Source organism: Rhodnius prolixus, unplaced genomic scaffold, assembly GCF_049639745.1.
Source record: "Rhodnius prolixus isolate KJV_2025 unplaced genomic scaffold, Rpr scaffold_2, whole genome shotgun sequence".
Lineage (NCBI taxonomy): Eukaryota > Metazoa > Arthropoda > Insecta > Hemiptera > Reduviidae > Rhodnius > Rhodnius prolixus.
The window spans coordinates 31,226,253-31,242,081 of record NW_027411592.1 but is presented as its reverse complement, the minus strand read 5'-3'; the positions used below and the strand labels follow the sequence as shown (position 1 = coordinate 31,242,081).

At 32.7% G+C, this 15,829-nt stretch overlaps 1 protein-coding gene and 1 long non-coding RNA gene across 4 annotated transcripts in view; one reads left to right on the top strand and one right to left on the bottom strand.

Moving 5' to 3' along the window:
- Positions 1–72: 72 nt before the first annotated feature.
- LOC141449476 (uncharacterized) lies at positions 73–4,256 on the bottom strand. Of its 3 annotated transcripts, XR_012455536.1 has the most exons (5): positions 3,548–4,256; positions 3,181–3,313; positions 2,954–3,097; positions 595–802; positions 73–343 (listed from the first exon to the last, which is right to left on the bottom strand). It is a non-coding gene; the product is annotated as an uncharacterized lncRNA (long non-coding RNA). The 3 variants fall into 3 exon arrangements; XR_012455535.1 differs by having other exon boundaries at positions 73–802; positions 3,417–4,256; XR_012455534.1 differs by having other exon boundaries at positions 73–802.
- A 3,068-nt stretch (positions 4,257–7,324) lies between these two features.
- Positions 7,325–15,829, top strand: part of Dhc93AB (Dynein heavy chain at 93AB) — a 69,429-nt gene continuing 60,924 nt past the window's right edge. The window contains exons 1-8 of the mRNA XM_074120352.1: positions 7,325–7,519; positions 8,889–9,065; positions 9,151–9,347; positions 9,800–9,936; positions 10,017–10,169; positions 10,262–10,473; positions 11,440–11,537; positions 11,615–11,750. Coding sequence (XP_073976453.1) covers positions 7,346–7,519; positions 8,889–9,065; positions 9,151–9,347; positions 9,800–9,936; positions 10,017–10,169; positions 10,262–10,473; positions 11,440–11,537; positions 11,615–11,750 — 1,284 coding nt within the window. The 5' untranslated portion in view covers positions 7,325–7,345. The remainder of the gene's footprint in view (positions 7,520–8,888; positions 9,066–9,150; positions 9,348–9,799; positions 9,937–10,016; positions 10,170–10,261; positions 10,474–11,439; positions 11,538–11,614; positions 11,751–15,829) is intronic.

Here is a 15,829-nt window from a genome sequence, read left to right as displayed (position 1 = left end):
CTAATTGTGATAACTATTTTTGCATATTAAGATTTTTATAAAAAAAAAAAAAATACAAAATTTAATTTTGCTTTTTTATGTAGAAAATTCGCACAATAAAAAAAAATGTAATACATGTAAGTTTTGTGCACAAATATAATTATTAAAATGACTAAATTAAGATTTAGTACTCTTGAACACCAAATTACATTGTAGAACATAAATTTCCCCACCCAAAAAAACTTGTAAGTAAAGTCTCATCTTGATTCATTGACTGTAGCCTGATTTTTCGAATGATGCAAAAAACAATCAGCGAAATGCACCTCATATCTGAACATCAGTATCTGGTATTTAAAACTGTTGGCTGTTAAAATTCGTTTTTTATCAATTGAAAAAATGGGCATTTTTAAAAGAAATTATCCGAAAAGCGCGGTTTAAGAAGAAAACTTAAAAAAAAACAAACATGCAATTAAGGTCGATCGTAATTTTAGCGGATCAGAAGTCAATTGAGCAAGATGTGGCATTTTAAGATTTTTTAAAAGCATTCAGGTCATTAAACGCTCAGGAAACTCTTTGGCGAAAACATTAAAATCATAATAAATTTATTTTACTTACGGTCTTAAATATATACATAGGTGTAATGAATTCTTAAATTTGAAAGCAATAATATGTTCCTAATTTTATCCAATATGCATGGTTTTTTGCAACTATGACCGGTTGCGGGCTTTCAGCTATCATTAGAGGTTGATTAAACAACTTGGTGAAGATAATTTGACTTAAACCCTGCCTCCGACTCATACCTCACTAAACAAATTTTCAATTTCTGAAATATTTATTACACAGGTATAATTCAATAATGTGTAAAACGCATTGTATAATAATAGTATGAGTAAGACTCGTTCAAATAATATTTTTGTCATTAGTTGTAATTTTAAGATGAGATGCCACACGAGGCAACCTAAATTTTTTCAGTACTGTTTCTAGCACAAACTCTTATGGAATCTATGAAGGCGTTATGAACAGCTACTTCACCTTATTGCTCAGTATGCAATATTTTTTTGTGGCAGCAGCCTAAGGGTATTTATTGAAGGTAATTAGTAAACTGTTGTAAATTACCGTGTTCAAAGATGTCCAGTTCATCTTCCTAGAAAAGTGTTCCTAGAACCTTTCAACTTTTTACGTTGGCCTTCTGTTAAAGCATTTATTTTAACAATTCTCTCCATTTTCTCAGGTATACTGATACATAGTTAATTGAGAAATCTTTTGACTTGTAGCTTCGTTAGAAATTGATGTGACATTCAAAATTTTCCGGCCTAACCACCTTTTTTTTTAGAGCGGTAGATCGCTTTAGTCTATTATGTTTCCACCATGGCGGTCGCGTCCCATTTAAAAATAAGTAAAGTAATGCCTATTTTCTCAGGCGAGCTTTATGTCCAACTACCTAATTAAGTTAGATGTCGCGGTCGGAGGCGACTAACAAACGTATTACTATAGTTCTCGTGCTAACGATTAAATAAAATCCAAGGCCTAGACCGGGAATCGAGCTCAGCACCACGATACACCTTAGCTTTGCAGGTATAACCGCTCCGCTATGTGGTGCCTCATTTTTCCTTATATGCTTCATAGTTTTTGTTCACCGATAGATGTAGTTTACAACAATGAACTGACATATTGCTTTTTTGAGTTGACTCCGTTAGATAAGGAACATCTCACTGGACGCCTAATTGCAGAGGCTAAGGTTTTATTATCATCTAATTTGAGGTTTTTTTAAAATAGATTTCTAAAGACTGCTAACAAACATATTAGTTGTTAAATGAGGGGGACTGCCAATCTGAAACTGTTTAGCTCGTTTTCGGACTTAGTCTGCGAGACAAGCCCTACTTGCAGCACAACTGCCGTGCTTTCATAGTTAACTAAAGTAAGCACTAAAGACAGAAAGCGTGAAGCATATATGTATTTTACTAATAACATTTTGGATAAAATCCTTGAAGACTTCCTTCATAGAATCTCTACACCATTGTAGAGCAACATTTGCATCCAAGCTTATAAGCGGTCTTAATATTTGCAATTTTATATTTAAAATACCACCGACAGAACATGTTGCCCTAGAATTTCACTTAATCCGGTTGTTCTTACATCTACCTGAGCATACTTTTTGCTTTAAAAGACAGATTTTTTTTTTTTACATTTAAAAAAATGTGTTTGAAGTACATATGTACGCATAAAGACATTTCTATAACTCAGTAAAAATAAAAGTTCCGGAAATTTGCGGTTATATTCTTATCAAGCCTAACTTAAGGCGCAGGGATACCTTGTTTGCCACCTTCAGGACCACCTAGTATGTTCCATTCTTTGAGGATAACTTTTTTTTAGTAGAACTTTTGTGCAGTACTTGAGAATTTCAAGTGTACAAAGCTCCCGGATTGAATCGCCTACCATAAAAATACTTTATAAAGGCCCCAACAGTTTTCTTAAGAAAATTCTGGTTATTTAATCATATGTTATTATTAAATAAAGTAATTTCTTCTCTCGAGAAATCATTGATTTTCCCTTTATTTAAAAAAGGGGTCGGTAATGTAATTAGTAATTTCCAAGAGGAATTTCCATCAAAACAGTACCATCTAGTAGATATATGGATGAGGCTTACGAATTCTTAAGTGATTTCGAAGATGGTTTCAGAAGAGGTTTTCTATATCAGACAATTTATGTGTATGTTCTTGCAGATATAATCAATTTGAAATTTCAGTTAAAATTTTGCCTCTGTACCATTCGGTAGGGTAAACACAAAAGAATATTTTACTAGGTAATGAATCAGCCTCAACGTTCCACCTCATCTACATGCAACTCGATCATAATTTGGACTACGTTCGCCAGTTCAGTATTTATAAAGAGAGTTTGTTTTCAAACTTAAGAAGTGAGATGATTGAAGCTCAGTTATCAATCAAGGAGTCTGATTTTAACTGTCGTTACTCACATTGTAATTTAAATACTGATGACAATATATTATACTTTTTGAGTGAATGCCCAATCCTGATCCCATACGCTTAGAAGTTTGGGTTGTACTGTAGACCTTTGCCCAATGTCTATTAACGTAAATTTTGATTTTTTCTGTATATCTCTGATAAAAAAATAAAATATTGTTATTATTACTAAATAAATTGATTTAGGAATGACAAAAACTCAATAACAGAGACTAGTTACCAGTAGAAATGTTAGGTTTATACATGGGATGGGTGCGTGATACAATTATGCTCAATGTTAGAACTTATATAGTTTCTCTTCTTCTTTTGAAGTAATTTATAGTAAGCCATAAAGCGACAGTAGGACATGCAACCTAAAGGACATGCACGCTAATAATATTTTAAATAAGAAAATCGATAATAAAAAAACAAATATTGTATTCATAAAATATGAATGTCCAATTCTCTGATTCTTACTATACCAAAGAGTAGACCAATATTTCCAAATCTTCTCCACCTGAAAAACAAGAGCGATTGCCACACGAGGATATTCCACCTACCTTTAAATACGTTAGGGCACTATAATTACCTATTAGAGATGTAAATACCTTATAATGGTCCTTTTTTATAAGAAATTTGCAGGTGAAGTTCTGTATAAAATAAATATTGCGAACTGTTCAACTTCCGCTTTTCAAAATTAAATAAAACATCACAGTTGAGGCCAAAATTGAGTTAATACTCGAATATTCCAGGAATTATTGGTTTATTAAAGTGATTCAATTTCTTTCTCCGTCCCAATCTTAATTTATTACAAGAAATTATCAATACAACATTTTCTAAAATCTTTTAAATTAAACAAAAAAACCATATGATATTTCCCAACCTGAGATTTCCAACATATTCACACCTTGCCACTGGAGATCCCACATTGCAGCATCTTACTGCGAATCCAAGATTTCACGTCTTTTCCCATTTCTCATGTTCTGTTGAACTTATTAGTGGGATGTTGTTTCGCTGGAGATTATTCTGCTGGCTAATGTGCCCTTCCTTGGCTTTCTTCCATTGAGTAGATCCCTGCGTAGAACCTTTGCAAAGTCCTGAGTGATTTGACACTTGTTATTCGAAGTTTCGCCAGCCTAGTAATTCTCTGCCAGGAATTAATTTTATTATTCCCTAAGTTTTAAATCAATTCTACAACAAATATTTCCATCTTCTTTTCAGACTGATTGCCACTGGAAGATAGAAGCTTCAAAGGACATAAATCCTCCAGAAACTTACGTTAAGTCTGTTGTTCATAAATCTTTCAGATTCACATAAAAGTGTAAAGTTTTCTTCATGGTTAAGTGAAGAACGTCCGAGATTGCGAATTAGTCTCACCCAGAAACCTCCCATCCATGAAATTTTTGGAGGATTAAATTACCAATTTATTTTTAGTAGTCCACACTTTGTAACTCATAAAGTGCATCTCATCAGACAAAAATTAAAGTTATTAAAAGATCATAATTTACTGCTCTCTAAACAGCACATGTAAATAGAACTACCCAGCGCTTCTTTCCAGAGTTTAGGTTCAGGGGTTCAATAACATCTACTCCAGTCGTTTAGTAAATGGCACTATTTCTACCACAATGTGATTTCTTGAAAGTGGTGGCTTAAAGACTTCCAAATTCCTTTGACATATTTTACTTCGTTTAGTAAAGGAGGTGACAGCTCTCCTTGGTGAATCCTTACTCTGTCTCGTAGACTTTTTTTAAGGCCAGAAGGCTCCTTTTTTAAGATGCAATGAACCTTGTCAGCGAATGGTGTTTTTTTAGCTGGTAGGACGTTTTAATATGTACTCTTATACTTTCAACGTTATTGCCAATGACTTTAAGCATTCTTCTGAAACAGTCGAACTAAAATAATTTTTAAACAGTTAAATCTCCAGACATTACTGTAACTTATATAGTCAAAATATTTAATTAAAGCAAAGATTATTCGGAAATTACTATTACGGTTGTCGTTAGTTGGATATGTTTTAAAGCCAAATTTATTGTCCCTCCACATCTACAAATCACAGCAATAAGTGAATCTAATTTAGGAAGAAGCTAATCTAGTCAAGTGTACGAGTAATTCTTACATCACATTCATAAGTATACATAAACTTTTGAATAAATTCTCTTTCTAAGATACATGATTTAATTCACAGTAGCTCTCATAAATCTAAATAAGTATAGTCAAAAAAACTGTACAATTTTTCAGACAAATGGACAATTTTCCAGTCTACTTTGCCCATTATTGTTGAAACATTCGTTTTGAGTAAGAACATTATAAAGTACGCATTTGATGAATTTAGAGAGTTTATATGTCGATTTAATAAAAGTTCTTCATATCCCACTTTTCATGAACCTCAAGCGTAACACAAAAATAGCATTTGAAACTGTGGCAATTATCCTAATGATTGGTTAATATTTCGAATATTGATTCGCTAAATAAGTAAATGGAATCATTCTTGCGTCCATAACGTTAGCAAAAATCACTGTCTTCTCTTTCAATTTCTTCATCATCTGGCCACTAGATAAAGAAATTCGTTTTCTGACAAACATAATCACGTGGTTCTCTACCGTCAAGATACAAACAATTGTTACGTTAAAAAAAACCCTGGGACAAGAGATCGGCCAGAACGTGAAACCACTGTGTACTACTAATATATGTATTTGCGAATTTCTTTCTCTCTATTCTCTTAAAATACTGCCCACATTTTAGGTCTATTAATATGCAAGCTCTATTGCGGAGTTCAAAAGTAACTTGCATTAGATGAATGCTTTAGCTCTTGTGCGAATAATGAATAAAATCGCATTCCATTAAGAGCGGCCATTACTTCTACCTCGGCAAAGTCAGGTTTTATAAGGAACACTCATGGCTTCGCCAATATTAAATTGTTGTAAAATGTTTTTTTCACGGGCCGCAAGCTTAAAAAATACCTCGTTTACGCATTCTCTTAGCTTCTCTATCTCCTGAATCTACCTTCCACAGTCTTTAAATATGTCATTGCGTAGTGTATCATTCCATTTGATCTTACTTTTCGGTTCTTTGTAGCAGTATGTTTGGAGCAATACTAATTGATGCAGGGAATCAACAGGTTCACTACGTTATTGACAGTAAAGTTCTTCACGTTAACCTTAGTGGTGCTGCTTCTATCAACTTGCTGTGTAGGCCTAATAGTCCTACTTACAATACTACCTGTTGGATTTTATCTCGGTAGTTCTTTACGCTGGAAATTCAGCCAAAGGATCAACGAGTTTATCGACCAGCTTAAACCATTACTTCTGTAAGCAGATTCATTGGACCAACCAAGGATGCATCATCAACTTTTAGAAGCTTTTACGCGATGTGTGCCGAAGGAAGAGAGAGGCACTGAAACAGAACCGGCAGGACAATCAATCCTCCTCAGGATTTAAGACATTGTGTTCGTTCTTGAAAGGAGGTAGTGTGGAGTTGTCTGCATTGTGACAGAAAGCTAATTAACTACTAGGATGACCTAAGAGGTGTTCTTATTCGCCCGGCACTCGATAGCTATTTCCCCATTTTTGTCAGAAGGATGCTGCCATTTAAACTAAATTAGTTTTTCTTAATTTATTTTTCAACAACACTTTGTTCTTGGTAGTTGAATTACCCTGATAAAATATAATTCCTGAAAAAATTTCAAGTTCGAAAAAACTAAAAGCAAAAAACCATAAGTTTTCCCCAATATGAGTTTTGCAACTGTCATTGAAGGAATATACAATTTCAAACACTGTACAATACAATTTCATTCTTTTAAATTTATCATGAAGATACCGCATGGTCCATCAAAACTGCGAAAAATAAAATAATACTACCGTTATTATTGACTTTGTTAGGAACTAAACCATTCTCGATATCTCAGATCCTCATAGCTACATGCCTCTACCACAGACGGATGATTCTAAATCAAATATCCAATACCAGACTACACCTTCTAAGATTCGCTAGTAACCAAGCAAATAGCCTAACCTGTGCAAATGGTCCTCATGCATCATTATTATTCCAGTTCCTGCTAATTTCAGAATCTTTTAGATGAAAGTCAAAGTTGCTTTTTGTTGAAATGATTTTTTTTAAAAATCATTAATTATGACAGCGGTTGTGAACTCGTTTACTTTGTGATTATACGACGTTTTAAATTTACTACAAAAAAAAAATCGAAGTAAATAGTGAAGTCACTCATTTTTATCCATTTAAGAGTTATAAATTTTTATTCAACTACTTTCATAAATGAAAAATGATATAAAATTTCACTTAAAAAAATATTGTACTTACAGCTCTGGCCAGATAATTACGTGATATTGATTTGTAATTTTATGATTATTGTAGGCTGAAAATATTCCCTGCTTAGTTCGCAATTTAAAATAATGGATGTACAACAGCCATCTGATGTAAGAGTGGATTTTCTGGGAAACTGTGTTCAGAAAACAATGAAATTAAAGCCTGAAAAGTGGTTAAGATTGTTAGGAATAGAAGAATATAAATCAATAGTTATGGACTTTTTGGATTCATCATCTTCAAATTTATTAATAATATCACAGGTAAAGGATGTAAAAATAAATGAAAGATTCAAATACAAAATTAAGATGAAAAAAATCACTTCCTTTTCATGGACTTATAGTTATAGCAATATTTTACTTTCCCAGCTATGAAATATGTTGCGAGCGTATAAAATTTTCCATTGAAAATGTACGTTTTTTGGTTTGAGATTTTCTTAAAAATGGCTCCAAATTTTTTTAAAAATGTTATTGCACCCATTTGGCGTACAACCTTATGTGCAGTATTTGACCTAGAAAATTCTATTAAAGTCACTTCTTAGAGAGAGAAGTGGATAGATAGGCTATCATGTTAAGTACAATTTTTGTATTATGTTTGATTCAGAGGGTAAATGCGATACCAAAATTTCGAGTTGAAAAAAAATTCCATTTTACTGAATAGATTAGAACCTCGAGAATTATAATATGAGTGAATATCACCAGATTTTGTATATTACGGCATCACATGTCTTTCGAAATATTCTGATTAGATCGTCGAAGGAGAGGCTTCAATACTTAAGTTGTCTCCTTTTATTGGTTTGATCGAAAGATAAACATCTCTATTACAATGGTTTACAATTTTACTAATTTCTTTTACATTTTTAGTTTACAATTATTACTGATATTTACTTATGTAAGAAATTATAATTGCTTTATCCGTTATTAAATAAATGTAGGAACTTGAGGAAACAGAACTTCCACTTGATTCTGTTGGTTCATTGATTGACACTGCCTAAACCGTCGCCCAAGAAGTGATGTGGAATATTATTAATCGGTCTCTGTGCATCTGTGCAAATAGTTAGAATAGTCGGTCCAAAGAAATAGACAAAGAAGGATTATCAAATTTAGAGTTGAACGTATCAGAGATAAACGTGGAAAAAGAAATACGACAAATAGCTGATTTTTCACCCGTAGAATGCCCACGTTTCTTTTCAAATCGGCTAGATAGGTAGTCCCGGCAATTTATTTAGCATCTAAAACCATCCCTTTGTTTTGAGCTATAATATTACAGTTGCCTTCCTGCAAACGAAAATACCAGATTTGTCTTGGCATCTCTTCCGCTGCAAAGAGTGGTCGCAAGTGATAACATCTCTTGCTTTTTTCAACTGAAATTCTTAGTGTTCATACTTAACACGTTTGGATATCTTCATCAATTTGCTGTTCGCAGTTGTTGAACGATTTTTCTTAACTCTGTGCAATCGAGGTACTCTCGTTTTAGTTTATATATTAAAATTAAACAAATTATTTATAATCGAAAAATACAGTTTATTCAATTGAATTTACGATGTAAGAAAATGAATCGCAGCTGTTCGCAGTTGTTAAATTCTCTTATGAATTATTAAATTAGAGAATTAAAAATATTTATAATTTTCAGAACAATGCGGCTCAATTAATACCTGCAACTAGTTTTCCTGTAACGTTAAAAATTAAAGGGGCATATTTTGTAAAGAAAAATCCGGGAACAGTTCCCAAAACTGATTTAAACCATAATATTATTTATGGTGATCTAGCTACCAAACCAATTGAACAATTGGCTATTCTTGTAGATGAGGCAAGTAAACATTTCAACCCTGTTTATAAAAACCCTGTTAACCAAAAAACTAGAACCTAAACTATGATTTATTACGTTTTTTCAGATTTTTGTTCCTTTGCTTTCAAATAAAGACAACCACAAAGCATGGCCACCTTCTGTAGCACAAGATATTAGCCAGCATGTGCATAGTCTTAAAAGTACAGTGTATCAAGTAAGAGGGTTTGTAGCTGGTAAAACTGTGTTACCCATGCCAATAGGAATTGATAAAGTACATGAAGTTGCAAAAAACTTAACTGAGAGGTAAAAAAAAAGCAGAATTTGAAGTAATCCAAACTTGATATATGTATTTGTAAAATTTTCCCATGATGTTCCCCTTGGAACAGTATCGACGCTTTTTTTCTTCTTATTATTCAGACCACGGGTTTAGCTTAGGGGTCAGCTTACTGGATTCTCACACGGAAATCCCAGGTTCGAATCCAACTACTGGCCCTTAGATTTGCTCTTCTTAGGAGCTTCTTTCAACTCACTGTCCGATGGTGAACAGTATTGTCTGATGGATTATTGAAATAAATTGGATAAAATTTGATCCTTAGCTATGCAGGTGTGGTAGCTGTAACGAAGAGATTTTTTTTTTATTCTAGTTGTCTTTGCAACAGAGGTTTGGGATTTTGTTTCCCTTACCCCAGATTTTTAGTTTAAATGTGATCGTTATTAATGTATTTATACTAATATGATTATGGAATTAATTTCAGCAACGAACCGGTAGATCTTTATCTAAAATCTTCAATTGAGGGTGTTGTGATTAAGTGGGCTACTCAAATTAATGATGTGCTTTCTGAAGAATCATCTAAAGCTTTTGCAAATCGACAAAACCCTACACCATCATCAGGTATAAATGAAACAAATAATTGTAAAAAATATTAATTTCTTCAAATTACAGATAAAGAAATTACAGCTTATAAATTTTAGAAATAAGTTTTTGGACTCAAAGACGAGAAAATTTACAATACATATATGATCAGATGAGAGAAGAGCGCGTTAGAAAGATGGCAGTAATTCTAGAGCGAACAGAAAGTGCTTATTGGCCATGTTTTAAAAATATTTTTATCAACGTCGTCTCTGGTAGTTATAAATTAAATATTTTCTTTTTTTAAAGCAATTAATATATTCTCAAATTATGTAACAACTGATTATCTTATGCCAATACTTTATAGCTCTAACTGAAGCTAAAGAAATTACAGTATATCTTAAACCCCTGGAAGTACATTTTGGTTTAATCGAGGAAACTGATTTTTCTGAAGTAATGCCTTGTTTTATACCATTGATGCATACGGTGTGTCTCGTTTGGAGTAACTGCAAATATTATTGTAACTCTGGAAGGATTATTGTGCTACTAAAGCAGATTATTAATCTTATAATTGAACAGGTAATTATCACTTCTTGAAAAACCATTGGTTGCATTATATTTTACTTAAATAAGTAAAATATTTGAATTTTCCTACATATATGGAGCTAGTGTGTTCCATTCTGATAGGTTAAAAATAATAATACTGGGCAATTTATATTGTTGGCCCTTAATAAAGTACCTACTCTCCAAAAACTTTTATGCCCTTGTTCTCTTTTTTATCTTGTTTACATACTTTTCTAAAAATGTAGTAACTTTATGATACGTTTAATTTTAATGCAAACTTTACGGTTATTAATATCCAAGTTTTTAAGTGTAATTGTTTACACCCTTCTACTGAACTTGCAACCAGTTTTATTTGTTCCAAGCGATTAATTAGTAGACATGAAAGTTTTATTAAAAAAAAAATAAAAAGTTCTTAGAACGAAAACTCCTTTTAAACATATTTATTATTAAAACAAATTCCACATAAAATAAATGACAAGATGTTTTATATTTTGATCCTTTTTAGATTGAAAGTGATGTCAGGCACGCAAACGTTCATGCATAAATAAGCTCTAAACATTCCGTGTCACAATGTTCCACATGCATTAAACAAACTGCTGTAATTGTAGAAATTATTTTTTTTTTTATGGGAGTTCATTTTTATTTCAAATATTATTTAATTGATTTAATTAAATTTTATCTTTTTAATAAATGAATAAAATTAACTTTACACAATATGATCACAAAAATCACAATAAATAGTGCATTAGCGTTGAATTTTTTTATAAAAAGTTTGTTTTCTTAAATTCTGGCTGGTTTGTGATTCTCATTCGCCATCAGTGAATGGTTAATTAGATTGTATTGTGGCAGAAGAATAGGCGAGGTTAAAATCAACGATACCATCTAGAACAGCGGATACATTTAAATACTAAATATTACAGCAAATACATTTTTAAATATTTTATTATTGCAAGCATTTATAATTTACTGAACTGTTTAAAGGCAAGGAAGTATATGGACCCAGGTTCAATATTCCAAACAGATATTGACGAAGCACTACAAAGGGTCGAACTCTCCTTATTTATTCTGGCTTCATTTCGGTGGGTAAATATTTTTATGTTTATTAGATTCTTTGATATTCGTAGCTTATAAGTTTATTTTATTTTAATTTTTGTAGGAAAACTTTTGATGATTACAAAGAAAAACTAGGAACATTTTTTAAAGAAGGTACAACTCCTCAACTGTGGACATTTCATCCAAATGTTGTATTCGAAAGATTTAATAATTTTAAAGAACGACTTCAAATGATAGAAGTAAATATAATTTTTCCTTAGCTAACAAAATGGTTTTATTCTTACAAAATAAAACAATAATTTTAAATTAAATAATGCAAAGTAATAAAAACTTTTACGAACCCCAAAAAAGATAAAAAATCTGAGATGATCACTCCAGAACTAATTACATCACGTTTTGCTTAGTTGTATTTTTGAAACTTAGAATTGGTATTAAAAATTTCTACTGCTTACTCCAATTTACTTCCAGACTTCTTTGTCGCTTGCCTTCCTTCACCATATCCTCACTCTTACGCGCTGCAAGTCCTTCTGCAAGGCATCCTGCGGTCATCTCAGCTCCGGCTTCCCTCGCGATCTCTTATCGCCAAACGGCTTCTTGTAAAAGAGCCCGTTCCTTCTTCATCCGTTTTAGTTGCCCTAAACAACCTACACAATTTTGCATGTCCAAAATAGACGCTATCTAGAAAGTGAACAAAGTAGTCATCACTCGACAGGTCATAAGCAAGGAATTAATGAAGGAGAGGAGCCTAGTTTAGCAATCCTATACAATAACTACGTACGGTATTCCTATGGATGGCGGTATTCCTAAGGATGTACACTCTTGATAGGTGAAATAGCCGACTTCAACAGTACTCTTTGTATGTGAAAGAACTTCATTTAGGCGTAAAGTAAGTATACAACCCAGTCTTGCTATACTAACAAATCACATCATGGTGAGGAATAATTGAAAATCATATTTTAAATCAAGAGATAACTTTGCGACGAATAGAAACTCTTTTATACCCTTGCTGGTATCGAGATAAGAGCTTGCTCTGCCTATCCTCTTTCCCTTTTGGAAATCAAGATTGAGAAGGTGTAAGGAGAGTATTTCACCTTCCAACACCAAGTTTTCTGTAACTTTTCCAAATAATAGATTGCAGTCCATCATGGAGAGAGTTGTACTCTCCACTTTCCTACAGAAACTTCACCGTTTTTAGGCGTAGCTTTTTCGGGTGATCTCCAAGCACCTTGTGGAAATCCGTCAACATTTGCGAACTACCAGGAAGCTGACTTAGTGACTTAGGAAGGAAATCTATTTACCGGGAGTATCACTTTACAGAATGGTTTTTTTCCCCCTGTTTTCTGAGCTTTTCTCAAAAAGGTTACCGTTTAAATTGTCATCTTCATTGTACACATATTTGGTTCTACGACATTATTTGATTCATTTATCTAAAAAAAAAAAACGATTAAAGTTAATTTTAAGAGAAGGTACACTTTGTTTAAAGAGATGCGTGGTTTTACAAACTATTAAGTTAGGAAGAATTTATTGTTTCACTAAATTTTGAGTTTGAATCTTTGAGATTTGTAGTACGCATTAGTCTTGAGAGTGTCCACACCCGGTTTTTTCTTGCTGAGAGAAACTCATTTCTAGAAATCCTTTTCTAGTTTCATTCTTACCGAGCTGTTGGCTATCCCACCAAATGAGTGAATCTAAGGACAATCAAAAAAACTCAAAACGAAAACCTTGAAAAGCAAATAACATTTGTTGAAACTATTCATTAATTAATGTTTGACAGATCAAACTGTTTTTCAATTTTACATGATTTTTTTTAAAGTATAATATTAAATAATAAAAACTACCTAGGGTGAAGGGACCAGTAATTGACTGGGCACCAGTAATTGACATACCAGAAATAAAGTGGTATTATAAGGAATATGAGCCGTTTTTAGTGGTGATTCTTTCAATTTCGTTATTGAGAAGCTTTTGGGCAGCAGTTCCAGAAAAATATTAATTATTGGAAGGTTCCTTGGTATCAGTGGAAGGTTATTTGTGTTAAAAGTTCAAAATCAAGGAAAAATCAAGCCGTTGCTAAGGAGGATTGATAAGAAAATAATTTTTCTTTTTTCTTATTTTTCGTTTATTTGTTCATATATTCGTGTGGTTATCAATGTTCTGTTATAATTAGTATTACTTGTAGATTTCATTTATGTAGTTTTTTTTTTAATTATAAGAAGCGCTGAGGATTAAAATGGGGCTGTCAATCACTGGTCCGTGAAACGGCAATCTGCCCAGTAAGTGACATGTATGTCAATTACTAGTCCTACAGCTTTTTTGTTTGAGACCAGTGATTGACTTCCTGGGAAAATGGTAAGATAGGTTGATAAATTTTATTATAATTAAAAATTCAATACATTGTAAAATAAAATCATTGATAAAAATCGGCAAAATAAATAGTAAAACTTCCAACAAAATATGTTTAAATTAATGAATTAGCAAATGTACGCCTTATTTCAAGAGGGCATGCAGAATGATTATTCTGTAGAGAACAACAATGTATGAACAACAAACTGGAATAATCGTGATCGCCGAACAGCTTCACGAGGCCTACGTGACTAATAAAAACGACGCCCACTTATCGGAGTTGGAAAATCGCTCATTCTCCCTCAGTTTTGGGTCCTAGCCACATGACAAAGAAGAAAGGGAGGAAATGGCTGAACCATAGAATTCCATCAAAGGAAACGGCCAGAGGAAAAGTGAAGCTTCCTCAAGAGAAGTACCAGGTGCGAAATCAAACATACGTGGAGAAGTTGGTGACTTTCTGATGTTACACATTAATAACATAAAAAAGATTGTAAGATCTATTGTATTTACCAATTGACAGACATGTTATGTTGTCCGAAGACGAATATATAGCATCCCAAAGGCTAAATAGGCTAAACTGTATTAAAAAAAAATGAAATCGGTATGAAAACCATTTTTAATTCCTAAACACGTGAAGGTTGGATCGCCCTATACTACTTTATGGAGAACGATACCAATTTAATAAAACCGTTGATGTGTGAGGTTTTCAAATGGCTTGTGATTTCAAGTGGCTAATTATCAATTACATAAGATATATTATGATGTTCATTTCCTATGTATTCCGAAAGAATATATTGTTTTTTTATTCATTTTTTCTTGGTGTGCCTATTTTAATAACACATATTTTTGTCAATTGGTTACCTAGTTATGTGAATATCAGTGGTTTATTTGTAGGTATGTGTATTTTAATACCTATCCTTTCCAAGTTAAAGAGTCAATAACAGATATATATTTTTTAATCTAGTTTTTTTTTCATTGACGTTTCATTTATTTATTACTGTTACAAATGCGAATGCTTGCAACCTGTGGCGGGACGCGATGAACGTGCACACAATGTATAATATACATGTGCCCAAGAGGTAACTCAGTAATAATAAACAATAAAATACTGAATAGATGCAGAAAGTAAGAATGAATTACATTCAGATAGTTTGGTTTCGAAGCAAATGACACTGGCAGCACAGATTGTGGAAAATATTAGCGAAGCGCTCCAAAAGAAGGGAAGCGTAGGAGAAATTTGGTTCACTAGAAAGCACCAACAACTCGAACACAAAGTCGCGTAGTTGCGATCGGTAGCAGCGTTATAGGCGGAATGAATAAAACAAGGATGTGACCACATAGTCCAATCGGAAGTAGAGTTTGGTACAGTGAGAACCAAAAAAAAAAAGGTTTAAGTAACAAAATATTTAGCGGAAACTTGAAAGGATAAGAAAGCGGAAGGGTTGAGAGAAAGAGATAAAAGCGAGCCGACAGACATTGTGTACGATCTAACAAGCATGTTAGCTAATATCTCCTTGGTACTATTGAAAGTAAGGGCTGTTCTTCAAATTACCTGTCTTGGTTTAGATTTAATTAAAACTGTCCGGTAGGACAGTTGTGTAAGGGTTGATCGTCAAAAACTGCATAAAAAAGAGTAACGATGAAAAAATATTAGATTATTTAGGTTTGCCTATTTAAGAACTGATTGTAATTAATTATGAATAGACTGATTTTTGTTATAAATCCAATTGAAAAAGTGATTTAAGTGATTTATTTAGATTTAAAAGTGATTCTGAATGCATACCTTATGACGTTTCATGAATATATTTGTATGTCAATTACTGGTCCCACTCCATGTCAAACACTGGTTCCACCGAAAATTCGCTATGTCAATTACTGGGTCATTGACATACTTACAAACAAAGTCATTTTTGGTTGACATAAAGATCGAATTTACTGCATTTAAAATATTAATAAAATAAAGTACATCCTACTGGAG